This window comes from Enhydra lutris, unplaced genomic scaffold (genome assembly GCF_002288905.1).
Source record: "Enhydra lutris kenyoni isolate GAN:26980312 unplaced genomic scaffold, ASM228890v2 scaffoldscaffold1, whole genome shotgun sequence".
Classification (NCBI taxonomy): Eukaryota; Metazoa; Chordata; class Mammalia; order Carnivora; family Mustelidae; genus Enhydra; species Enhydra lutris.
The window spans coordinates 19,547,476-19,575,307 of record NW_019154085.1 but is presented as its reverse complement, the minus strand read 5'-3'; the positions used below and the strand labels follow the sequence as shown (position 1 = coordinate 19,575,307).

The following is a 27,832-nucleotide window of genomic DNA, read 5'->3' as shown; positions in this document are numbered from 1 at the left end:
AAATTCTAAAATGGAAACTTCAAGAAATAAACACTAAATGCAACACCCAGCCCTGGAAGGTAAAATATAAAAGAGCTCAATTACGAATATATCCAAAACAACACAGACCACCCCTTCCAAAAAGGACTATACAAATAAAGAAATAAATGATGTTGTATGAAATACTATAGCAACAGGGCATATTTACCTGTTTGCAGATTCTGCACCAGGAATAGGTAAGAATTGTATGTTGATATCCAGGCACTGGAGAATCCAGCTCCTTCAGGATTATCTGCACGCAGCCTTGGCCATGGACAAAGCGCCGAATATGATGCACCATGGGGGTGTCACAGAACATGCTAGGACACTGGTAAGAAGGCCTTTGACCAAAAGAAGTCCTCACATTAACCATGAAACCAGAAGCAATGTAGAATGAACATTGGCTAATTAGAACCACTGTCCAGAAAGTACAGTATTTTCTCTAGAGCAATATTGATGACCGGTGGACAATCAGAGCAGGGTATCACCCACATTGCTTGGTGCCTATAGCTGAGCATCCTGTCTTCTCCTGCAGCTCAGTGATAGTTTCCACTTATTAAGCACCTTCTATTTGCTTAGCATTTTGAAAACATCAATTCATTTTACCTATGGAAATCCATGATACTTCAGGAGCTTGTTATTCCCTGTATAGGGGGGTGGTAAAAATTACTCCTTATCATGTAAATGGCAGGTGATAGCACTAAGACTTAAACTAAGGTCTAGCTGATCTCTATGCTTCTCCTGCCTCTCATTTCAATCACTGTAAAAACGGACATCCTTAAAAAAAGTCTTAGGGATCACAGCATAATTAGACACTCAAAGATCTGAGGAATGAACTAGATAAGACATTCCGGGGTTGAATATGAAATTACTTCTTTGTATGGTATACTCTGACATGTGGTATTATAGAAGAGGCCGCATAATACTCCAACTCATGCTCATGTTTTAGGTTGAAATTCTGGGCATCAGAAACGCATACATGGAGTATAAGGAGAAAATTTGTTCTTACCTGAAACAGTATCTCTCTAAAAATATTCCTAATGTAAGATCATTCTTTCCATAAAATTCCATCGTTACAATCCTAGAAGAAGACAACATTTCTTAGGAGCTTGTATGTCATAAGAACCACACAGCCAGGACATTTTATGAGACTACAAACGGACTACCTGTTAAATATGCCTACAATGTAGTATATTAAAGTTGGCAATATTCCACTTTTCTTAATAAAGAACAGAGTTAACTTCATCAGATAAAATAGTTTTGACTAGCCACAATGTATCTCCTTACCCACTCCCAGTCCATTAGCATCTTATCAAACTATATCAGAATGTATAAACAATAATAATTGACTGAAACAGATGTGAGCCAGGAAGTTTCCTTTACAAAGCCGTTATAGCCTATCACCATAAAATAGAACTCCTATCTCCTGTCCTCTGGTCCACACCTTTACTGAGCATGGAGAACAGCAGCTCATATCCTTCCAGGAGAGCCAATTTCTGACATCATGCCTAACTTATGAATGCCCATAAATAAGAGAATTTGGCTATATACAGCACTGTTAAATTATTCAAGCCTTGGCCTAAGGAGTCCATAAATTCCCACAGAAAACTCCTATGGGCTCCTCAGCCCCAAGTCAGTCTGCTAGAGCTATACACACTAGAAGAATTATCTCACTGGTAGAAATAAAGTGTTTCTGGAGTCCACAGTTAAAATACAGAACACATTTTATCACAGAAACAGTGCTCCAAGAACAAGTTTTTAAAATTAAAGTACATAGTACTTTTAAAACTAAACTATGTAATAAGTAGTCTTTTGTGACTATTATATCATTTTAAACAAATAGTTTATGATACTATAAGATGGTTTTCTATCAGTGTACTTATAATTAAGTTTTAGAAAAACCCATTAATAAGGCCAAAGACTCACTACTTTTATGAAAATGATGCCTCACAGAAAACCTGCATATGTTGTACACTATTATCACAATGATTAAAATTAGGTTTTATAGGGGTGCCTGGCTGGCTCAGTCAGAGGAGTATGCAACTCCTTATCTCTGGGGTTGTAAGTTCGAGCCCCATGTTGGGTGTTGAGATTACTTAAAAATAAAAAAATCTTTTTTTTTTTTTTAAAGCAAACTAGCTTTTACGTATCAACTTTCTCATTTTTATACGTACAAATTTTCTTCCACCCCTCACATCCTTTTCCCTCTTACTCAAGGTACTTCTCATTTACTCCTTACCCATGAACAAATACAAATTCCGTATTTAGTTCACAAGTTTAAAAGTTCTATCAATTCGTATACATGCCATGTACCTAAAAACAGACTTTAATGGCTGAAATGTTTTTTTAAGTTGCTGGAATTCTGTTGTTAAATACAGTGCAACAGGGCAAGAGGAAAAGACTCCTACCAAGGACTGACGCAGGCACTGGGGGCGTTGCTGGACTGGGCCGAAGAGCTGCTGAAGAGCACGCACAGTCTCTGGTGGTTCACGGGGTTCAGACAGTCCACCTACAGGAGAAGGAGCGGATGAGCACCCAGAAGCCGCCCCACACTCCAACCCCAAGGCATGCTTCTAATGCCCAACATATGCCCCTCGATTTGCCTCCCACCATCACTGTGAGCGTGCCAGGAAGACTGAAAACTGCTAGAAACTAAATATGAGGAAGAGGAGCAGTTCATTTTTGAGACAGAACAATCCAAAAAGTTTAAGTTAATTTAAAAATACAAACAGATGTCTAAATAGCTTGTTTTCCTAAATACTCCCTTATTACTTACAAAACCGCATTAAATTACTTTGGAAGTAAATAGTTAATGAACTAGATCCATATGAAACGAACTGACGACTGGATAAAACATCAATCTGAGAATTCCACATTCTCAGGGATTTACTTATTTGTACTTTATATCTGTTCTTGGCCATTACAAAGGCAACATTTGCTCTCTGCTGAAAATAAAACAGTACAGAGGTAAATGAAGAAGTTCCAGAAATACATAAAGCCTCTCCTCCTTTGATGCTACCTCACCTCCCAGAGTGGTAACTTTGACCCTGTGATTAAAAACCATGCATTCTCGGGGCACCTGGGTGGCTCAGTGGGTTAAAGCCTCTGCCTTCAGCTCAGGTCATGATCCCGAGTCCTGAAACAGAGTCCCGCATCGGGCTCTCCGCTCAGCAGGGAACCTGCTTCCCTCTCTCTCTGTCTGCCTCTCTGCCTACTTGTGATCTGTTTCTCTGTCAAATAAATAAATAAAATCTTTAAAAAAAAAAAAAAATTCATTCTCTTTGAGTTCACATGCATTTATACACAAAAACACCCACATAAGAATACACAGGTGATTTCGTTTTTCTAAGAATGAAAGGATGCTACATACAACACTACTTGTTTTTTAACACTTGAAAATATATCATGGGCTCTATCCGGGTGATTCAATGAGATCTAACTCATCCTTTTACTGCAAACAACTAGAAACAAGGCTTCAGCAAATCTCCTTGTACATATATTCCTACAAAATGTAAGCATTCCTATATAAAATGCTTGCTTATTTCGGCAGAATAGGTTATAAAAGATTGGAATCCTGGACCATAGGTACATACATCTACATGGAAATAAAAATGGATCTCCTCATCACTTTCCATAAATTTATATAAATGTATATAAATACCAATTTATACACAATTATAGGGTTTTTTCCACACCACATTAACCATGACTCTTATCACTTTCCTTTTTTGCCAATCTCAGAAACACTAGTGTACCATACAGAAAACGGTGTCCCATTATTATTTAGTACTTCCCCAACTCTAGGTGAAATTAGGCAACTTTTTATTGTTCTATTAAACAATTTCATATCCTGATTTAGAGATGGATTTTTTCATTAGTTTTATTACAAACACTACTAATAATGTGTCCATAAGCAAATCTTCCTTCATTTCCCCTCAATTTGCGTTTAAAAAGAATAAGGGCACTATCATCGTTAAATAACGTGAAGTGTTTTATGCTAAATAAATATGTCTGACATTTTCTAAAAACACATCCATTTTCGGCAGGAACCTCCTGTCTTGCTCCCTCTCACAAGCTTATTAAAACAATCAAGGACGCATCACACCACACCCAAGTCAGCCTGCCACGGATTTTACCTAGCTCCACCCTTTGCCTACGGCAAAGCTCTTCCCATACTTGACTGCAAGCTCAGTGTGAAAAGTTCAAAACCCAGTTTCATTACTTGATACTCCTACTTCATATCTAAAGCAATACATAAACCAGCTGACTCAAGGCAAAAAAAAAAAAAAAAAGGTACAGGAAGAAATATTTACTAAATCTGCAATCTGTCATATTTGTGTGTTTTTTTAAACATGCCACAGCACAGTTTTTCAACAGGTTCTAAACGTGCACGCGAAGTGGCCTCACCTTTGTGGACCACACCGCGTCATTCGGAATCAACCCCTTCTCTTCATCACCCTCAATTTTGCTTCCTGATCTGCCGCTTGCTGTACCAGGTACTTCCTTTGAATAAGCAAAAGGGTCTGCATTTTTTTGCTGAATTCTTCCTCCTCTGGCCCGGTAATCGGCCAGCATCCTACCCAAACTCTGGCTATCCCCAAGATGCTCCGCAATCCTAGTGCTCACTAGCTCGTGCGAGGGCAAGACTTGAATAGACTTGGCCTGAACGCTCCCATTCATGCCCTGGAGGCCGGAGAGATCCCTGAGCAGCTGCTTCTTCCGTCTGCTCTCCATTTCCTTGAACTCTTTATTGAGGAGAGGAGACCAGTACACCTGCTCGGCAAAATAATCTCGGGTAGAGCATCTCATCCCCTTTTCAGTCAGAAGGAAGGGCTCCCGGAATGTGATTACTGGGGAGATACAGAGGATCACATCTTTCAATTCCTGTTTAAAGGCCAAAGAATAAGTCTTTCGTTTATCTTCAGAAGAGGTAACCTCCTCGGTCACATACAATCCAGTGTCGTCCTGTAAAGGGTCTCTAAAGGTTCTCATCGGGCTTTTGGGATCCTGTAGCTCATCCGCGTGCTGCAAGGGCTCCGGCTGCTCCATGCCCAAGGCATCCTGCGGGTCGTCCACGTGGAGCGGCAACAGTGACTCTGGGACCGATGGAAAGAGAGCACAGGGGATACCTGCTGCGCAAGCTGTCGTGGCATACTCTTGATGCTTCAAAGAGGCAGCATCCGGGGTCACGCTTTTATTTTCCTGGTCGCCCTTCTCAAACACAGTCCTCGGTTCTAGCAAACTGCCGTCCTCGGAGGGCAGAATCTCTGCAGGGAAGTCGGGCTCCCGGGTGAGGGGACTTCCGCTGAATGGCTCCTGTGCAGTCCCTTCATCCTCCCGCCCCTCGATCAGAGAATGGAAGGAAGGGTTCTGTGTTAACGTAGGAGGCATAGCAAACTCATCCATGAGGAAGGAGATTTCTAGTTGAGAATGGTAAGCTACACAGATCATAAATATTAGGATTTCCTTAACTCGAGCCAGCTCATAATCAGAGCCCCCTCTAAGCTTGATCGTGCAACCCAGGTGCTGTGGACAGCCTTCAAAAAACATCAGTGTTTTGGTTTGCTCTACAAATAAACATAAAAAGTTTAAGAAGACTTAGGTGGCAATCCGTTAAGACCAGACAGAATTAATTCATTATCCTAACCTCTATAAGAGAAAAACCTCTAAGTAAGACCACAGTTGCCAATACTCATCTAACCACTGCTCACAGATACTAGCATTATAACTAGTTATTATTAACAGATAGTAGATATTAGTAGGACAAAGTAAACACTGTAGTACTAATGAGTTTACTCATTCCTCTTGTCCTCGATCTCAGGTGAATCTATGCTAAAGATCACTCACCACTAGGTAACTGAAACATCTGCATATAAAATTTGTGACAGGTGCCCAGGTGGGGTTTTGTAAGCAGCTGGTCCATCGACATTACTAAATCACCTTGGGTCATCCGACTGATTCGTTCTAAAACTTGCTAGAACACAGAAAAACATTATATTACAAAATTAGAGAAAAATAAAATTCTTAGTAAATTTTTTCTGGAAAATTAATATTAAAAAATAAACCTCATCATTTCCTTAATTTTAATTACATAATTAAATTATATAATTTCCTTAATTTTAATTATATAACAATTCTTTTGGTTCTAGATTAGACTACAGTAGTTGCCTAGTGATCAATAGGTACCCACGAAAACAAACCAGATTCATATTAATAACATTATAAAAGGTATTTAAGCATCATGTATTGGCACAGAATACTGAGGAGGGAAGGGGAAAACTTCCTAGAATTGGCTTCTATTCTGAAGAGGGTAACTTTTCAAGAGAGAACATTTTCTACTTGTACAATTCCCTGAAAAAAATGAAAGCTCAACAAGGACTACTTATTAACTAATATCTATTACACCTTTGGTCTTGTAAATAACTATAATGAGCGCTATATAATTAATTACTCTTTCTTCCAACCTGAGGTTCTCCAGTCTTAAATAATGAAATGGCTGTTGTGTCTACTGTCCTACTTTCAATATACGGAATAGCAAATAGATAATCAAAGATCCCTGCATATCAATCATGCATACATATAAATTTAAAAACTGAGATTTTAAAAAATGATATAAAAATAGAAAAATAAGAACACTCACTGATTTTACATTAATGACCAAAGTAATGCCATGTTCTAGTAACATGTCTTGGGCAATCCGAGATACTGTTTTTTCAACTAGAACCAACGTGGGTCGAACATCAACTATTCGCTGAACATAATTCTTCAAGAATTCCCTTTCCTGAGGGAAAAAAACCATCAAAACTATTACAGCTGGTACAATTCAAGATCTAGAGATATTAAAATATCAGGATAGTTTGACAATTAATATACTCTAAGCCTAAATTCTCTTCATCCATAAATAAGTCCAGAAGCAAGTCACTTCAAACAAAACCTAGAGTTTTATTCATAATTCTAAACTGTTGGTTATGCTAAAAAGAATTTCGGGGAAACTTTATTTTCTGACTTACTAATCGTACTTTGATTTTCAGTCCTTAGTAACTTGTACTATGAAAGTCAAGAATCCAATTAGCTTGCTCTTGGATGTTAAAAAAATAATAATAATAAATTTTAAAAATCTAACAGCCCAACTCCCCAATGAAAGCAATTTCTACTTTTTTAATTATAGATTCCCCATTATGTTCTGAAAGTAACCAGAGTAGCTCTTCTTTGGCTATCTAAATAAACAACTCTAACGATGCTATTTCAGCTTCCTCCTCATCTCAATCTCCCAGGAGATCATATTCTACCCAGAACAGCCAGAGTTAAAGATCTAAAACACAAAGCTTAATACAATTGCTTGACAAAGGCTTATTTTCAAAGCAAATAAATACTGTTAAGTAATGACCAGAATTAAAATAATACAAATCACGGGGTGCCTGGGTGGCTCATTTGGTTAAGCAACTGCCTCTGGCTCAGGTCATGATCCTGGAGTCCTGGGTCAGGTCTACATCAGGCTCTCTGCTCAGCAGGGAGTCTGCATCTCCCTTTGACCCTCCCCTTCTTGTGCTCTCTCTCATTCTCTCTCAAATAAATAAAATCTTAAACAAACAAACAATAATACAAATCACTAACTTTTTCATAAAATTTCTAGGCTCCACACAGGAGGACACCTGAATGTGTGAGCACGTCTGTCACTTCTGCTCCACCCACCCAAAGTGTGTTCTGGGCAAGTCTGTTTTCACGACAAGTGTCACCAGCAGTGGAAGAGCCTATTCCTGCAATGAACCTGCCAGGATGGAGTGTATTTCTACCTTTCACTGTTTTATTGACAAAAACTGGACATTTTCAAAATCTCCCATTATTAACAAAATAGATTTTTTCCCTTGAAATGTGTTAATTTCCTACTCTACCTATTACATGGCAATTGAACAGCATTTTATTTTATTTATAAATATTTTATTTATTTGACAGAGAGCTAGACAGCACAAGTAGGCAGAGTGGCAGGCAGAGGGAGAGGGATAGGCGGGCTCTCCACTGAGCTGGGAGCCCAATGCAGGGCTCGATCGCAGGACCCTGAGATCATGAGCTGAGCCAAAAGCAGCTGCTCAACCAACCAGCCACCCAGGTGCCCCCTAACAGCATTTTAATGATGTTATTTTTGCAGCTTCAAAATATACCTAGAAGATGTTGTTTTTTTTTTTTAATCTCTGGGCTTTGGCACAGGAATGGCAAATACACTTCCTCTCAGTCGCAACTATAAACAACTGCCATGACTGAACACGAAGCACCGTGTTCCAAAGGGAGCCTGGTCCAGGCCCATCAAGGAAAGGGTATCAGGGAGTAGGCCATGAGCCCAGAGCAGGGCAGGGGCAGACCAACAGCCCGAGCAGTGTCAGCTTTGTGAAGACTCTGTGAGGCCACCAGCTGCTTATCTCCTTGCCCTTTGCTTCTCCTTCTCCTGATTCCAGGCAAACTTTGTTTATTGTGCTGTGCTTTACTGTGCTTTGCAGATACTGCATTTCTTACAAACTTGAAGGTTTGTGGCAACCCTGTGTCAAACAGGTCCACTGGCACCATTTTTCCAACAGCACTTGCTCACTTCATATCTGCATCACATTTTGGTAATTCTCATAGTTTTTTACACTTTTCCATTATTATTATATTTGTTATGGTAATCTGTAATCAGTGATTATGAACAACCCCCTGAAACCTTAGATGATGGCTAGCACTTCTTAGCAATAAAGTATTTCTAAATTAAGGTGTGTGTGTGTGTGTGTGTGTGTGTGTGTGTGTATGTATAATTCTATTTGCATACTTATTGGACTATAGTACAGCGTTACCATAACTTTTATATGCATCAGGAGATGAAACAGATCATTTGATGAACTTTATTGCAATACTAGCTTTACTGCAGTGGTCTGGAACCAAACCTGCAATCTCTGAGGTATGCCTGTATCTACCAAAATTTCTGCTGCTTCTTTGGTTATTCCACACTGAGTGGACCAAAAAAAAAAGAGAGAGAGAGAGAGAGAACTCAAATCAGCTGATACTTTCTATCAATTCAAACTAAAAACTTTCATAGGACAGGTGTTTAAGGTTTAAAAAACTATGTCTCAAAGCACAATGTATTTTAACTTATAGCAAATTAAATCATGTTTCTTAAATAGATGTTTGCCCACAGCACATTTCTCTAACACAAACAGACTTCAGTCCACTAACCTAATTTCAGGAATGGAGTTACAATAGAGTGGATAAATTTAAATATACTTTTCTATAAACACTAACCTGTGGATTTCAGTAATCCAGTTCATCCAAGACCTGCAATTTCACACATTTTAACAAATCCATTCAGGATAAGCCTTACAATCAACACAGTTGTGATCTAATCCTATAAAAGTCTTCCAATGATACCTTCAGTGAGATTAAGAGAACTCCCAGCATCAAAAAATCTGAGACTCCAAAAACAATAATTGTGTTTTTCCCTATTCCTGATATCAATTCACCACTGAGAAGTCATGGTAAATCAGAGCTATCAGGGATGGTAATGATCTAGTCGAAACCTGATTTTTGTTATACATAGCTGAATTCCAAGAGGAAACAACCCCAAGTAACAAAGCAGAATTCCAAAAAAACACAACTAAGTTTCTTCTGTTGCTTTTCTATGAATTCAGTACAAAAGTGACTGTTCCTACCACTCTCAGAAAATTGTCACCTATGGATATTCAAGTAATGCTTTTCCTACATATTTCTGGAACTGAATATAAGCGTTTCTGCTATAACATGATAAGACACATTCCTGAAAACCTCCTATTTTAAACAACTGCAAATGAAAATGCATAGCGTTTAGGGGAGAAAGGCAGTTGGGGCAAAAAACTTTCTAAACCAATGCAACTTCGTATCCAGCCCACTAGCAAAAATAAAAGTCAGTACCCTGCGAGAGAACCTGGACAGCCCACACAGGTGGCTCAGCACAGCTGGAGGCTGCCTCAAGGGAATTTAAAATGTACAAAAGCAAGTACAATGGTACAACCGGAAATGGAGCTCTGAGCAGTGGGGCCACTGAGAGCCATCCAGGCAGGGCTGGGGTGCATCTCTCTGGGGTGAGAGCACTTCCAGCAAAAAGCACTTTTAGTTTCTTAAAACAGAGCCAAAAGGGTTCCAGCCTGTGTAGCAGCTGAGCTGAGGCTGAGGATTAGAATCCTCTGCGGCTCTTCTGGGTCCCTTAGTTAAGAAAAATCATACAGAAACACAATTTCCATCGGATGTTACACCCCTTAACCAACCATGTAAAAGGTAACTGGCAGTCCAGAAACATGTGTTTTAGTAGGACAGACTCTATTAAAAACTAGGCATTGCCACTGGGGATCTGCTAAGTTAGAAAAATCCTTAAAGTAAATCAATAACCCAAGTGGGCAGAGAGGCCAGAATTTAGAGTTTCCCTTTTTCTTCCATATATTCCCCAAAAGTCGTACATTCCCTTTAACAACTCTGAAACTCTAAAATAAGGAATGACAGAGGTTTTGATAAGCTTCCGAAGTAATACATAAAAGATGTCTTTTATAAGAATTTTTTAAGTGAAACAAAAGCCATCAAGTTTCTTTCCCTGCCAAATAAAACCAGCTGGAATGAGTTATGAGTCTGCGAGCCCTACAGTACACAAAGACCCCTGCAGATCACTGTTTCAGTCAGAAGTCCTTACCTGAAGCACAATAGGATCAATGCAAGTAAATTTAGTTTCTTCTCTGTAGAGATACTCGATGGAACACTTCAACAGAAGAATTTTGGGATTTTTAATACAAGAATTCATCTACAAAACATAAAATTTGTTAAAAGCTTTTTAAAGCCTGCACTTTACAGACCTCCTATAATCATATCTTTAAAGTTATATTGTTTATAATTCTTTCTAAATAGACTATCTCCTTATATTTGTACTGAAATACTCTCATGTAGTTCTTTTGCGGTATTCTTATATATTTTTTCAAAACAAATTGCTCAGAGTGAAGCAGACTTCCTCAAAAATTGGCTTTGCTTCACTAATTCTATTTTAACCTAATCCTCTACACTCTTTAAAGTTTTTTTGGTTTGGGGGGGGTTCCTAATATTGCAAGAAAAGGTATCAAGCCCTGGGTATGGAAGAAAAGGGCTTAAAGACAGGATTCCTCACGAACTCGTAGAGATCAGCAACTTTGAAAGCATAATTTACCCTTTCTAAAATTCAAGAAGGAAAAAGGAGGGATAAAAGAATGAAAACATTTCCTGAATAGATTCTAAGCAGTGATAAATTGGGAAGCCAAACCAAGTAACAAGAACTCAAAAAGGAAAACCTTAAAGTATCCGGAAGGGCAGACTCAGACAAAAATCCTAACCATATAACTAAAGCCACAAGCCCAACAGCCCAGGCCCTGCAATGGAAGTTCCGAGTGACCGTGCTTATACACTCTGAACTGGCAAATGGCTTTAAAGCAGTGAATGCAGCATTTGGGGAACTACGCTTGGGGATTTTTGTTCTTAGCAACTACAAATTAAAGACTATCTCTAAACATGGGCAGTGAAGCAAGACAGTCATTCATGCATATGTTTCTACCACTCCCACATACAATTTTCAACTCTAAAGAAAAGCTCAACATACTCTCCTCTTAATTCAATAGAGATCATTTAATTTGGCTTAAATTACTACCTTGATGGGTAATGTGCCTGTTTTAATAAGATTCTATGCAGAAATACTGACATTGGATCAAATCCAAGCATAGTTTTATTTATCAATGATCACTGACAATTTTCAGGAGGCTTCATGCCTTACAAAAAAAGGAATTAGTCTCTGCTTAGAGAAGAGTGAAAACAGGACTGTAGTTCGCCCATCAGGTTGCTCACACTAGAAATCTACCTAAGCTCTCACTGTAACCAAATCAGTATCTCTGGAGGTGGGGGGGTCAGGGTATCTCTATTTGCAGTGAGTTCCTGGAGGGATTCAGGAGCACAGCAAGTTCGAAAGCACTGCTAGATTGATGGTTTTTCAAAATGTGATGACCAATGACACTGGGAACACATGCAGTACCTACTTTAAAAGCAGCCCCACGTTTCCCTTAGCCTCACACTCCCACACCCTTATAATGAATGAGAATTTCTAGGGGTTGGGCTTAGGAATCCGTGTATTTAACAAGGTCCACAGGGGAGTCTGATGTACCATGCACTTTAAGAATCAGTGGACTTCAGAATAAAGATCAAGCCCCTAAATGGGACACAAAGCCCCTTGCCTGCCTCCTCCGGCCTCATCTCCTTTCTCATCTTGCACCTTAGGATCTCAGAGATTCCTTAATACACCAGGTTATTTCACCCCATTCCTTTGTGCTAGGGCTAGAAAGAGGCCTCGGGCCTGAAGGCAAAGATAGGTGAGAAGGATAAGACAACCCCAGTGACAGTGCCACCACGCAGCCCTAGAAGAGAGAAAAAAGTTTTAAAATGCTAGGCCTCTGGAAGGACTCCCGTCTATTAGAGAAACCTTGTCTCCCTAAGATGTGGCAGGTCAAAGGAGAAATGAACCAGTACCCTATCATTCTGTCTGGAAGCCTGACCTATCCTCTCCCTTCCTTCTCATCTCACAAATTCCTATTATCCAAATCCTAATCATCAGCAGCCCTGAAGACCTTACCCAAACTTCCAAAATTTCACCTCTAGAGCAGACACTGCTAACTGCTCCTTGCTATCCACTTTCCTTCTCTCGATGATTAGGGTACCCCAATTTGTTGGCTTGGTACAAGTCATAGTTTGCTGAACTTCACTGTTGAACAGATCGCATTACCTTTTTATGTGCAATATTTTTGGTACAAACAAATCCATTGACAACCACAGAATCAAACTTCTTTCCACCTGGAATCTAATGAAACAAGAAAACAAAACTCAATGCTACATTATTAGAATCCAGTCAGATGGATGCTATTATTTATTTCCATTTTTTTTTTATTTTAACTATTATGTAATCAAATCAGAACAGAAAGTTCCAGGATATAATTCTTCCCTTCAACCAATAATTACTGAAGTCTAGCATGACTATTTTTCCACCTCCCACTCTCTACGGTCTTATCTGGTACTCTAAAATACCCATATGACTGACCAAATGGGCAATTAAAACCATTACTGAATCAAACGTCACAGGCAAAAAATACATATAGGACTCCACTATCTAAATAAGGCAATTATCCACTGCTTTTTCTTAGAACAGTAACAGTAATCTGTGGGAAGAGGTCTTCTCATAGATGATGTGTCAAGAAAAAGGAAGCAAAAAAGAAGAAACCACCATTGGTTGGTTTCCCAATTCCATGCCCAACTCACCCCCTTCCATTCACTTCTCACTTCCTATGGGTGGCCTCTATGACCCATAAGTGCACTGCTAACAAAGAGCAGACAGATAAACCCCCCCTTACTTAGAACCCCTTTTAGATTACCATTAGGAAACAAATTACTACCAGGCCCATGCCATCAGTTCCGAGCACTAGAAAAGCATTAGCAGAGCTCACTTTTTTAATATGGACAAACTGACGGATATCCATGTCATCGTCCCGGTTCTTGACATCAGGTCGGACTGTCTGAACAACCTGGCAGACCAGTGATACGATGATGTCCCTCCAAGATGGTGACAATGACTCATTATGGAGCAACTGTTGGAGTAGTGCCATCATGTGGTTATGATTAGCTGAACTATAAAAATGTCAGAAGAAAGAAGTTTGCAGTTATTACTGCCAGAGACAATAATTCTGAAGATGCCATATGCAGTCTACAAAGAAATAAGCATAGGAATTACGGCTCAAAGACAAGATCTTCTTAAGCCGATCTTATTTCATCTGAACCTTAATGATCTTATACACAAATGAAATCTGTGAGTATCTTCAATTAAGGTAACCCCTTTCATTCAATGAAATTTTAACACATAAATTACAATTGGGACAGACAATCACAGTTTAGGACTCTTGTTTTATAAGAAATTTCATCAGAAAAGGCTTTATTTCCTAAATCATCTTAGTATTTTTGACTTTAAGAGGAAGAACAACTACTCATATCCCCATCAAGTCACTGAAAATCATAAAAATGGAAGATTAACATCAAAAAGCTCACTGCCTTACAGCAACCTCTCCATGGCTTGTTTCTCTCCATTCTCCTCCCTCAGCAGCTCCAGGTTGTTATGATGCCAGCCCAAAGGTGTGAAAGGGAGCTCTTTGGATTTCTCCTCAACTCGACGATTAAATAAGGATTCTAAGTGTAAAATAAGAAATCATACTTTACCACTTCACCATTATGTTTTATGCCATGTTCTTAATAGATTCAGAAAGCACCGATGTGTCTTTTTAAGTTTTTAAACTCGGCCAATTCAAATTGTTGGTATAAAAAGGCAAGGACATGTGTAAATAAACCAAAAAATTAAGTGTGAGTTTGATTACCAAAATTCACAACCATCAAAATCAGAGACAGAACAGGGAAAAGCAAATTCACACAAGTAACTAGGACTCTCAAGCCAATAATTATAAATACAGCTTCTGAAAAAAAAGAGATTTTTACAGTCCTTTTACTTTACTAGGGGCACTAAAAAATAAGGGGGCTGCCTTTCCCTGTAAAATCACAAACTAAAAACTGCATTCAACAGAACTCTATTGGCAGAACGACATGTGACAATGTGGGTGCAGAATTTTAAAACGGAAAGCTCAGTCCTGATACGTATGAACGAGTATACAACAGTGTAGACAGTCTATTCTGATAATTCTTTATAGTGTTTCTTTCTCAATATTAGAACAAAGGCCTTTTTTAAAGCAAAACCTTTACTTAAAGGTTTTGTTAAAATCAAACCCAGAAATGAACTATAAAGAAATATTAAAACATGATAACAATTTACATAAAACTTTGTAAAATCCTTAAGTTTTTAAAAAGAATGAAAATGCATCTAGACAAAAAACAGATTATATCAAAAGCTTTGCAAAAAGGAGGGATGACTGGATGGCTCAGTCGGCTGAGCATCTGCCTTTGGCTCAGGTCATGATCCCAGGGTCCTGCAATCTAGCCCCGCATCGGGCTCCCTGCTCGGCGGGAAGTCTGCTTCTTTCTCCCACTCGCCCTCTGTGTGTGTGCTCTCTCTCTCTCTATAGCTCTCACTCTCTCTCAAATAAATAAAATCTTTAAAAAAAAAAGCTTTGCAAAAAGGATGCTCACTATATAATTACTGAAAAATGTGACTGAATAAATGGAAAAAAGCGGGAAATGCTTACAAAAATTCTCTAATCTATCCCCCTCTTAAAGCAAACCAAACAAACAAAAAAACTTTCAACTGAACAGTCCAGCACTACAAAGCATGTGTCCACAATACGAGGTACAAAAAAATTATACATTTTAATTATGTAAACAGCTGGCCTATATGAACTTCTAGTTGAGCCAGATGTTCAGAGATGAATTTAGAAACACTGCTAAGTTATGAAAACTTAACTGAGGTCTAAGCTGTGGAGTATTATGAACTACTTAGGAACATCCTTACTCCACAGTAAGCTAAGGAGGGAGGTGTCAGAGAAGGCTGTCTTCTTCTATAGTGTCTTGTCCCCAAGAAATCAATTGGCAAAGTTAGTTCTTTATCTCTTCTCCCCATTTCTCTTTCCAATTCCACAGGGCAAGCAGCGTCCTCAAATGGATGAGCTCTCCCTGGGGGCTTCTGGACAAGTTTCAGAATCCTTGATGATATATATATCAATACTTAATTTTATATTCATGATTTGGAAAGCATTAAACTGTGCCTTTCAAAGAATAAAATTTAAATTCTATAAAAGCTTTTAAACAGTTGCTTTTCAGATCAGAGATCTTCTCTCGAACCAAGTCCAAATTTATATTCTTCATTCCCAACATCCTCAGAGTTACTATACATATAAAAACTGTGTTCCCATAGTACTAAAATAACCGAATTTATTTTCAGTGCTTGTTAGGTGCCCATCAATATGCGAAGCCCTAAGTACACCCTCACCAGTAAGACGTACTGTCCCATGTACAGCTTTTGATAGAATTACCTTTAATGAAGGCGTCACTTATCGAGAGTTGTTGTCCTCCATTGTCAGAAATCAAATACTCTGCATACCAGGGAGAGAGCAGAGGAGGAAGAAAAGGAGAGACTTATGACTGCAACATGCCAGCGTAATTATACAGAGAACACACCTACACACAAAGTATGACTCATACCAAACCCAACACTGCCCAGCCAACTGAAGAGAGCTTTAGACTAAAATGCATTATTATCCTTAATCCATACACTTCAAACCAAACCTAGTAGACTTGAATAATAACAGAACCTTGAAGCAGTCATGTCAGATAATCCTTAACAGACTGCTTTTCCCTTATCAAAGCTGAGCCAGTGTATGAAAATTGAGGTCTTCAGTAATTTAGGCATGACAAGCCTAAAAATCTACATTATTTTGCTCATGTATAACAGTACGATTTCACAAATAACTCTGTCTATATACAAAATAGTTTATAGAGAAGCCACCTGAAAAAATAGATAGGTTTTTTTTTTCAAATTTCAGACTATATGCTATAAAGCAAATTAATACAGAAGTGATACCAGCAGGGAATAAAGATTTAACTCATCAGGATTTTTATGTGCTTTCGAATTAGGGTTTTTCAAAATTCTAACCAAACACTACCAAATAGTTTCCATAACTGAACACGGGCTGTGTTCGTTTAGAATTTTAGAATATTACTTTTCTCACAAGTGAAACTTATTCTTTACTTCCCCATGAACTTTTCTTTGCATCTGTGACCAAGCGTAGCTCAAGTGAGGTTCTTTCTACTATGCAAACGAAACCACAATGTATTTTAAGCCTTTTAAAATAAAGGTTCTCCAAAAAATTCTTTCCAAGTAGAATTCACTCATATAACAAATGAGCTTCAGAAGCTGCTATGTTTATATGCCAATATGCTCATCCTTTGAACAAAAGCAGAGAAAAAGTTGTACATTGGAAATTCAAAGTATACAATGCCAAATACAATAAATCAACTATGTGGACAAATAAAAACGGATGTTGTACCTTTTTCCCACACCTCCTGCACAGAAACGAATAATGCCAATCTGTTTGTTCAACCAACCTATTGGCTTTACAAGCTTTACTTTTCATACTAAAGATTAAGTGTGTGTGTGTGTGTATAAAATGATTTTGAGACATACAGAAAATCCTATATCCCCTTCACCTACATTTAACAATTGTTAACGTTCTATATCTGATTTCTCTCTACATATAAGTATGGATTTTCCCTAACCATTTGAAGTTACACACATCATGACCCTTGACCACTAATACTTCAGCATACATCTCTTAAAAATGAGGACATTCTTCTGTATAGCCACAATACCATTTACAAACTTAAGAAAATGGACCATGTCTTCCAAAAAAAAAAAAAAAAGGAAAAAAAGAAACTGACAATGTCTTAATATGATGAAATTCATGCATATTCTTCAAATTTATCTAACTGTCCCCAAAATGCTTTAATAAATTTTTTGCCTCAAACCTGGATCCAATCAGGTTCATATGCTGATTTCCTTTATTCTCTTTTGGTCCAAAGCAAACCTCCTACCTTTTTACTTTGTCAGGATACTGAATTTTAAAAGAACCCAGGCCAAATGTCCTGTGGAATGTCCCATTTTTCTCAAGTCAGTTGGATTGTTTCCATTTGGTGCTGTTTAACTTGCTCCTATAGCTTTTCCTACACATGGGAAGTTAGATCTAGAAGCTTACGAAAACTATACGATTCTCACTTCTCTAGGTTCTACTCACTAACTTAATCAAGAATGGTTCAGAATCCTGCTTGTAACACACAACAAAATGTATTTTAGTTGTACAACTCTCCAAGTTTTACCAATAGTGAAAAACTAATCAAGCAAGATCGCAATGTTCCAGTTTTACAAGTTTATGAAAATGTGGGGTTTGCTTGCATAAGATAAAAACACCAGATTTTTTTAAAAATACAGATATGTCAATCGATTTTCGAAATCCAAATTTCCTCAGCCCTGGAAGACAAAGGATGATTCCTAAGAAAATATTTTATAAATATTACCTTTAACTTTCAGGAAAAGATAAGAACCACCCATTCCCATCTACACTCTAAAAGGAAGGAAAACCAGAGGAAGAGGGTGTATTACTACTCTTTCGCCTCACTACCAGTTGGCTCTGACAATCTTTACTTTCTGGTAATCAGTGTTAATGTTAACTACAATGCAGAAAAAAATACATTATTGTACTTCAACTTCACAAGAAAAACAGAAGAAGAACCATTCTTGTTAGTATGCTAAAAACTAATAGGAGAGAACTGTGAAAGCCAGAAACATTCATTAAGGGATTCAGAAAGGCCTTAGATTTTAAAGTCTCTAGGTCGCATAGGAACTGTATGCCCTACAGCATAACCTATGAGCATGCCTTTCCTGTTCCTACCAGGTTACTCCTTCAACATTTGGCACAACCATTACACAAAGTACATGTTATATTAAGAGTGACATCACGAAGTTCTTACATTCGCCAAACACACGAATAACCTATGTGTGCTTTTTTGTAGACTCACAGAGTCTCCAGAACCTGAGCTTTTAAAAGGTAGATATAACTACTGCCTGTAACTTCCTCCTTAACATACTTCAAGTGTGAAATTGTCCTCTTTGTCCACAAGGTTACTGAGACCATCAAATGTCTTATTAACATAAAAGACAACAGTCTCTACCACAGTCTCCTTAGCTGACAATCTCATACCACCATAAAAGAAGGAAATGGGATTGTTGCAGAAAGATTTAATTTTAGTTAACCAACACCGGTGCCCAGTCACCACCAATCCCTTTTCTAAATACCACAGGACATCCTCTTAATTTTTTTCTACAATTTTACAAACTTCCAAAGTCAAATCAACAACCTATTTTTTACAAAATTTTAATGCCTCTGTCACTACGATCATCTGAACCCCTTCCTTTTCTTTTTAATTCTCCAAAGATAACAAACTCTGGCCCCATGATCACAGCTCTAAATTCTTTCAATAATCTGGTATATATTTTGCCTGCACCTGGCAAAAGACTTATTTAAAATAATCAGGTATTCTCTAACCTCTCTTCATCATCTTGGACTTTACTCTCCTTTTAGCCATAAACATTCTTTCTTGATAAAATTATCTTGATTGGGGGCGAGGAAGAGAAGCTTCGGTTAATATTATATATCACCTTCCTCATATTATTGCCCTGATTTTCTTTCTTTGAACCACAATTTTAAAAATCTTCTCTGAGATGTTCTTGGCATTTACTCCATCCATCAGTGCAATCTGGACTTCTGCTATCCTGTCATTTTAATTTTTTTTTAAGTGCTGGCCCCTCTTTCAGATTCATCCTCCTATGAAAGTTACCTCTCACAACTTCTATAGACAATCTTTTTAATGGGTTGAGAGCAGGGACACCTCAGTGGCTAAGCTGGTTAAAGCCTCTGCCGTCGGCTCAAGTCATGATCCCGGGGTCCTGGGATTGAGTCCCACATCTGGCTCCTTGCTCAGCGGGAAGCCTGCTTCTCCCTCTGCCTGCAGCTCCCCCTTCCTGTGCTCTCTCTGTCTGTCTAAAAAATAAATAAATAAAATCTCTCTAAAAAGTAAATAAAGGGTTAAGAGCAGAGAGGTTGCAGAAGAGTCATTGTGATTTTTTTTTTCAACTGTGGATGCTTCCCCTTTAATTTTCCTTAGGGATACAATTTGAGATCGTACTGTACAAATGTCAGTATTGAAGCTCTCTGTTCCATTCCTCTCCCAATATTAGGAAGTCAAGCACCCTTAAGCAAATTGTCTGACTGTGCTCAGCAGTCTGTCTTTTGCTATTATAAATACTATGATGACAGGTTACTTTCTTCACAGTTTTCATAATTTCCTAATCTTCCAAGACATAAAATCATAATGTCAAAAATGTATTTCACGATCTACTTTCAACAAAACGAAACTGCATTGCCAACACATGTGTCCAAAGGATGTCCTCCCTCATAACAGATGCCACCTCTGACCCATATCTGTCACTTCTATTACAAAAGCATCACCCAGTATGCTCCAGGGAACCAAACTATAGTTCATCTCACCCAAGTGTCACGTCTACTCCACTGTCCTTCCGTACTCACCCATGTTCTCCACCGCGCTTACAAGTTGTTTTGAGGATTCCCATAAAGATATGTATCTTACTCATGTTCAACACTAGGCAAGCCTACTCTTTTACTGCATCCTCTCTAAATTTCTCTTTTTTAATAAGATATACCTTTTTATTATAACTCTTTTTGTTGTTTCAATTTTTTATTTAAATTCCAATTAATTAACATATAGTATAATATTAATTTCAGGAGTAGAATTTAGTGATCATCATTTACATGTAACACCCAGTGCTCATCACAAGTGCTCTGCCTAATACCCATTCCCCATTTAGCTCATCCCCTGCCCACCTCCCCTTCAGCACTCCTCAGGTTGTTCTCTATACTTACGTCTGTTTTATGGTTTGCCTGTCTCTTCCCCCCCCAATCATTACTGTAACCCTTAAAAGCTTTTTTACCACATCTTGAGGATAATGGTTACTACTGACAGCCATTAAAAATTTGTTATAGAAATGGGAGCTTGTTCCAAATTATTTTAGAATAGATGTTTAGGTTCAAAAGCTTCTCTTTTCTGACCATATTTTTAGACTCAAAATAGGAAGTAGCAAGGAAATCAGACAAGCATTTCCAATCTAAGGAAAGAATTCAACTTCAGAGGGCTGTTAAAAATCCAAACTTCAGGTGAAATCATGGAATAAATGGTTTCATCTTTATAATGATTTTTTAGTTACTAGAACATAATGAAATCTCACAATTACTTACTTATGTATTTTTCATTTATTTTCTTTTACATAATGCCTCTTTAGGGCTAAAATTTAATTTGGCTGTTAGTTATATCCAACAGGGTAAACCTCAAAATCCATTTTTAAAAAACATTTCATATATGATCTGGCTGATATGTGAAATTCGAGAAACAAGACAGAGGATCATAGGGGAAGAGAGGAAAAAATGAAACAAGAAGAAACCAGAGAGGGAGACAAACCATAAGAGACTTATAATCTCAGGAAACAAACTGAGGGTTGCTGGAGGGGAGGGAGGAAGGAGGGATGGGGTTGTTGGGTAATGGACACTGGGGAGGGTCTGTGCTATGGTGTGTACTGTGAATTGTGTAAGTCTGATGATTCACAGACCTGTACCTCTGAAACAAATAACACATTATATGTTACTTTAAAAATGACATAAAATGAAAATACAAAAATAAAAAGCATCTCATTTTTTATATACTGCTGTATTCGATTTTGGTAATGATTTATCTTATTTTTCCTTTTATACCAAATGTCTTCTGAATATGGCCATTATTATTTTTGAGTCAGTAGAATAAAACCTCATATAAGACAACTAAAAATAACAAATTCACTTTGTATTACTCAGAGGAGAAACCTTTTTTTTTAAATACAGCACATACATCACAAGCATATTTTTTTTGCTGGACAAAAGAATGATATTTTATTTATTAACAACAGAAAATATAAGTACTGCGTGGCCTGGGAATACATGTGAGAGTCTGATTGACACGATCCTTCCCGGCAGACAAACATCTGTGAGAAGCTTCATCATGGCTAGAAACCATGCAAAAATACAATGATATCAGGAAAGAAATGTGCATCTTCAGTCTGTTCTTTCCATAGCAAACATTTCAAATCATAGTAGAAAGATGGTTTGTATTATGTGTTTCCCCCTAACACAGTTCAAGCACCTAAAAAGGTTTAGTGAAATACTCCATTACTGGTTAATAGCATAAGCAAATAGGCTTTAAAATGTTAAATAAAGAAAGAGAAATGAAGAGAGCAGAACATCCATGTTATAAATGCAAAGAAACGCCACCTTGGAAGTTGCACATTATGCTAAGGGAAGAGCAGTAGTAGTGGATCCTTTTAAAGATGTAGTTCCTTTTAAAGACTACAAGCTTTAAATTGGGTGTGGTGGTACTGAGGGAGAAAACAGAAATAAAAGGAACCAACCAAAAAAAGTGTGGGGAGGCGGTGTGGGGAAAACGAGAAAGGGGGAACAAAACCCACACCGAATCCCTTCCGCCACATGGGACAGGGGAAGCCAGGAAGACAGGCTGGCATGAGATCGTGTGGCCCAGCTCTCCAGCCTGTGCCCGGATTCCAGATGGTGACTACCTCCTACCTTTTTGGTCAGCAGGGTGAGGGGGCACATGTGGGTACTTGGAGGGCTTCTTGATATGGAAGTTCACGTTGTCCAGCTCCACGTTCAGGCTGATGGAAGCGGCTGAGTCACTGTCCACTGTGGACTGGAAGCTGCTGACTGAGGTGCGCTTGCTAGGACTGGCAGAATCTTTTAGTGTCAGGGAGGGGAAAGAAATATAGGGAGAGGAGGGGAGTAAAAATGGGTTTCATCAGGGTATTGGAGGAAAGGAGAAAAATGTTCTTTTAATAGACAAGGCCAATGTGCAATACCAAAATGGATACAGTATTTTCATGTACTTCTGTGGAGACTTAATAAAAATTGGAACACATTAAATATATGATGAATTTTTAAGATGGAGAACTCTATTGGAGGTTCTGCAGAGAGAGAGTCTGATATCATAGTGAAGAGGTGAGAAAGTTGTCTGCTGCGATATTATTAGCTCAGAGTTATTTTTAAGCTGCTGCAAACTAGAGACTATGGCAAAATCTGAAAACGCCAGTAGCCTAACAAGTTGGTTTCTTAAGAAAATACTGTATCTAGAGCAAAGATTGCTATCAGATGTTTACATTTAGTTGGTGCCATAAAACTTAAAGTCGATTGTTTCAACTAAACAAACAAGACACTCATTTATCATACATACACAGTAATGAGTCACAAAAATCAAAATATTAGAAAGTTTAAACTCACTAGTCAAATTATCGTCACCTTCTTCAGCTATCTGTTCCGTGTCACTGTCATCGAACTTTATGTCTTTAAACCAGGATGGCTCAGAGTGTCCTTCCACAGAGTTCACTGAGTCACTGTCTGGAGAAGGGGTCTCGGAGAATTCTGTACTCTAGTAAGATCAAGACAAGATCCAAGTAATTCACATTCAGCAGCAACTTTCGATGGCAACACTACAAATAAACTCAAGCCCAATATTTCTACAAAGCTAACCACTGAATAAATTTACATAAAAATAAGCTAACTGATAGAAACTAAGTAAACCAGCATTAATGTTGGTAATTCCACTCTAATCATTATAATTGTCACTAATCAATAGGTTTAGGCAGCTTAATATGAGCAAAACATAATACACAGATTTTATAGTGTTTCATTTCATGCTTTTTAGTCCTGAGAGTAAACCTGGCTCAGAATTTATTCTAATCCTGTGCCAACACTAGGACACATTCTGGAAAACAACTGTTAGATTTTAACAAACAACACCACACCAGTCTTCTTGGTCATTTGTCTTTTCTAACCTTTGAGTTTCCACTTTAGTTCACAAAGGTATTCCTAAACATTATATATATATATTTAATGTAAACCAAAAGTGAAAGCTTATCTTTTTAAAAAGTTCTATTTTAAATCATTTCTACTCCCTAATTAAAGGAAAAAGATATATACATCATCATTGTTTTATCACTGCTATACAATTTAATACTGGTAATGTGTCAAAATCTACTGCATTGGTGATACCTTTTCTATCATTTTATTATGTATACTCTCTCTTAGTCGTGAAAACACAGACAAAGTGAAACTGAAAACCATTAAAGGTAAATGACAGGCAACTATATCACCACAAGGTCCAGCTTCAGAAAAGTCAAACCCACTGGAAACTGTCTGATTCCAACAGGTTTTTCATCACCCCTACTAACCAAGTAAAAATGTTTGTAACTTTCAAACAACAGGGAAAATGTATCTCTAATTCAACGACTTTTTATTCCACCGGTGAACACAAGACTTCCCAACTCATCAGCGATGACACGGAAAACTACCTGCAGTGGTCTGTACAGTGCGTACTCATCCCGGAAAAGCTGGTCGTGATGACTGACGCAATCCAGCCAACGTCCGTCGACCATTGCTTGTCCGATGGCTATAGCTTGTGCCCTGAATGAAGACCAACAAAAATAAAAACTTTAAAAAGTCAGAGTAATTGCACAGGCACAAGATGAGACGCAAATGGAATTTTCTTCCATTTTAACCAGCTGGAATTACAAATGGTTGGTCAATAGGTGAGGGGTAAAACAAGTGAGACTTAAAGCTGAATTGAAAGATTTTTGCCAGACACCAGGTAAAGGAGAAGCTGCTGGTAAGGTAGTCCTAGCAAAACCTAATTTTACTTACAACAAACATGTAAGAAGTGCTCAGTACATGCATATCTCTGTCCTCACTATAGTAAAACAAAATGGTGAAACTAGCATGGTTTCTGCCCTCAAGGAGCTTATGGTCTTGGTAAGACGATACCAAATATTACAGATAGATATACATATATGTACAAAATAGATACTTAAACATATACGGTAATACATAGACACTTAAGGTGCGCCCTGGTGGCTCTGTCGGTTAAGCGTCTGACATGATCCCAGGGTCCTGGGATTGAGCCCCACATCGGGCTCCCTGCTCAGTGGAGAGTCTGCCTCTCCCTTTCTCTCTCCATCTGCCTCTCCCCCTGCTCATGTTCACTCACACTCAAATAGAGAAAGAAAACTTTTAAAAATAATAATAATACATAGACACTTAATAGATGAAACAGACACTCAACACACTGCACTTACACGGCATTTCACAATTTATAAAGCACTTTAGCCCATATTATTTCATTTCATCCTCACAGCTTCTTCACAGCACCTATATATTCTCCTCACATTGAAACTGAGAGGTCCAAGGTTCAAAAGAGATTAAATAACTTGAGTAAAAGCATAAAACTAAAAAGAAATACCATCAAACTGGACCCCGGGGTTTCTACTCTCTCTTCCTACTTACCTGTTTCTTCCCAGGAAAGGAGTAGTTAATCTAATCAACTAGAATAGCTTAGGGACATGCTGCCTTGAAAGGCAATAGGGCCTGTCCGTCTCTTTCTCACAAACGATTCCTGAGCTGAGCAAGCCACTCCAAGTGGGACTTACGAACTCAATTCCATAGACTGCAGTGTCCAGATCAGAGAACAGTAGCAGGAGAATCCACTGTGATCTGAATACCTAGTTACATTCCCAAATCCTGCTTAATCAGAAAGCTTAGTGCTGGGGAATTACTGCATACTTCTGCTTATAATAAATAAGGAAAACTGTGCCCCATTTGCTCCTTGCATCTATTTACTACTGGTTAAAATGCAGAAGGGCGGAGGGGTTGAGTCATGAGCACCCTATGCACCAAATGCAGGAAACAAACAGCACCCTAGTCTTAAAATCTGCTGCCCTTATATCTACAATATCATGGCCTTATTAAAAATAAAGCAATAAATAATATCAAAAAGTCTTTCTTAAGATCACATTACCTCGTAGCAATGTGTCCATTTCGGATTAACCAGTTGACTAATTCTTTTCCCACAATGCAATTGGGATGCGTTCTCAGCCAGTAACGGTGATCCTGAAACTCCATTCCACTACTGTGATGGCAGATTTTCTTCCACAGGTCCTTTAACTGAACGCTGTCCTGAAATCACATTATGAGCAAATAATTACTCCTGAGAAGGACGTTACCACATACCTTTGCAGATTCTTTCCTGTGATTTTCAGATGCCTAAAAGGAAATTCAATACAGATTGTCAGAGCCAACTCACACCATCTAATAGAAATAACACATGCATGGGGAGCAGCTTGAACTCAGCTAATCTAATTGCAAATGTAACTTTTTCTCTTAAAACCAACTATCCCAGGGCACCTCGGAGGCCAGTCGGTTATGCAGCTGCTTTCAGCTCAGGTCATGATCCCAGGATCCTGAGATCGAGCCCCATGCTGGACTCCCTGCTCAGCAGGGAGCCTGCTTCTCCCTCTCCCTCTGCCATTCCTCCCCACTAACCAGCTTGTATGCTCTCTCTCTCTCAAATAAATAAAATCTTTAGGGAAGAAAATAAAAACAACTACCCCAAATAATTTTTCCCAGTCCATGGCACATATGCTCAGTCTCCTAGTTATCAAAGTACAAAACTGCAAAACCTCCTCTTTGAAGACGGGCAAGGGAGAGGGGAGAACAGTCAACTGCTCCAATCCGTTTCTTGTAGCCTTCACTCCAGCAGCTTCCCACCTTTCTGACCTGTACCCAAAAGCTGCCCAGTGAATCTTCCTAAAAGAAGGCCTTCCGTGAATGACTCCTGCTCAACAAAACTCCCAACATTGCTCAGCACCTGGGTTCAAATCTAAACTTGTAAAGGCTGAACTCACCATGTTCCACGAGGTAACCCCAAGTAACTTCCATTCTCATTGCCCACGCACTCCAGCTTAATCTCTTTGCCCACAGACTCCAGCTTACTCTCTCTCCCAACCTCTCCTAACTAATAAATCCTACTTTGGTGCATGGAAAATGTCATGCTTATTTTCAACTCTATACTTTGTCATACCTTTAAATAAGAGTTGTTTTCCTCAATGCCTGCCCAAATCCATCCGTTCTTCAAGGTCCAGGCCAAGCCTTTCAGTTTAAAGCCCTTACCACTAATGATCTTTCTATGTCTTATCAATAAAGTATTGCTTTTTTACTATTAAGGACCTGACCATCGGCCTCATTTCTACCTTTTGAATTTTAAGCTTGAGGACAGGAGCCAATTTCCATTTCTTTGAGTCACTCTCGGGACTAAATACAATATTTTACACTTACATAAAGTCTACAAACAACTGATAACCATCTCACATAAACATACAGTAGAAAGGTATGCAAAGCATTCTATGTGTATGAGAAACATATTTCGAAGTTTAAAAACAATCTGGGACCTAACTAAAAGTTCAGCTCTCTTACTATGTAAGCACCTCAATTCTTATCTTACCAGATGAAAGGGATCAAGAAAATATTAATGCAATATAAGAGTGCTGAATGCTTCACCACTTTCTTAGGTGATCTTAATAAAAACTTAAGATAATTTTTTCCTCTATTAATTTATATGCTAACTGGCTATTGATAGGTTTCTTAAAAATAGCAAAGATACTAGACCAGTACCAGAAGAATTTTGCGTTCATCCTCAGTGGTCTCTGTCCTAACATAGGTTCGGTTAGCCTGGGGACTGACAGATGTCTCATATGAAGATACCATAGGAGAACCAGATCGATCCAGTGACAGGTTAGTAACGCTAGCTGATCTGGAAATAGAAACAAAAAGTGAATACACAGTTGTAAATTCTTCATCAATAAATAAAATTACAGTGAAAACTCATTTTTAAATAAATGCTTACTGGGACTCCTGGGTGGCTCATTTGGTTAAGTGACTGCCTTCGGCTCAGGTCATGATCCTGGAGTCCCAGGACCAAGTCCTACATTGGGTTCCCTGCTCAGCAGGGAGTCTGCTTCTCCTTCTGACCCTCTGCCTTCTCATGCTCTCTCAATCATTCTCTCTCTCGCTCAAGTAAATAAATAAAATCTTTACAATAAATAAATAAATAAATGTTTACTTGCCAACATTAAGGGTACTTTTAAATGTAATGATGATGGTTACGTATGATATCATCGTTGGGAGAAGCTATTTCAGAATAAGTGAAAAGCAAAGCTGCTATGGAGAGATTATAGGAAAGCAGTGGTAAATATAGTATACTTAGCAGTAATATTTCAGAGGAAAAGGATATAAACTTGTTAAAATGCTGAAAACTAGTGTTATTATTTTTGTTTTAA

At 38.3% G+C, this 27,832-nt stretch overlaps 1 protein-coding gene across 4 annotated transcripts in view; it reads right to left on the bottom strand.

Annotated features, from left to right (window-relative positions):
• The window catches only part of LOC111145703 (phosphoinositide kinase, FYVE-type zinc finger containing), a 77,668-nt gene that overhangs the window by 27,323 nt on the left and 22,513 nt on the right, over positions 1-27,832 (bottom strand). For 3 of the 4 annotated variants that reach the window (XM_022500842.1, XM_022500832.1, XM_022500853.1), the window contains 16 exons: positions 27,168-27,306; positions 25,516-25,673; positions 24,017-24,128; positions 22,947-23,094; positions 22,239-22,406; positions 16,035-16,094; positions 14,118-14,247; positions 13,515-13,695; positions 12,800-12,874; positions 10,700-10,807; positions 6,659-6,799; positions 5,866-5,992; positions 4,426-5,585; positions 2,427-2,527; positions 1,028-1,099; positions 188-359 (listed from right to left, as the gene is read on the bottom strand). In XM_022500842.1, the coding sequence (XP_022356550.1) occupies positions 188-359; positions 1,028-1,099; positions 2,427-2,527; positions 4,426-5,585; positions 5,866-5,992; positions 6,659-6,799; positions 10,700-10,807; positions 12,800-12,874; positions 13,515-13,695; positions 14,118-14,247; positions 16,035-16,094; positions 22,239-22,406; positions 22,947-23,094; positions 24,017-24,128; positions 25,516-25,673; positions 27,168-27,306 (3,052 nt within the window). The remainder of the gene's footprint in view (positions 1-187; positions 360-1,027; positions 1,100-2,426; positions 2,528-4,425; positions 5,586-5,865; positions 5,993-6,658; positions 6,800-10,699; positions 10,808-12,799; positions 12,875-13,514; positions 13,696-14,117; positions 14,248-16,034; positions 16,095-22,238; positions 22,407-22,946; positions 23,095-24,016; positions 24,129-25,515; positions 25,674-27,167; positions 27,307-27,832) is intronic. The other variant, XM_022500862.1, reaches the window with a different exon arrangement.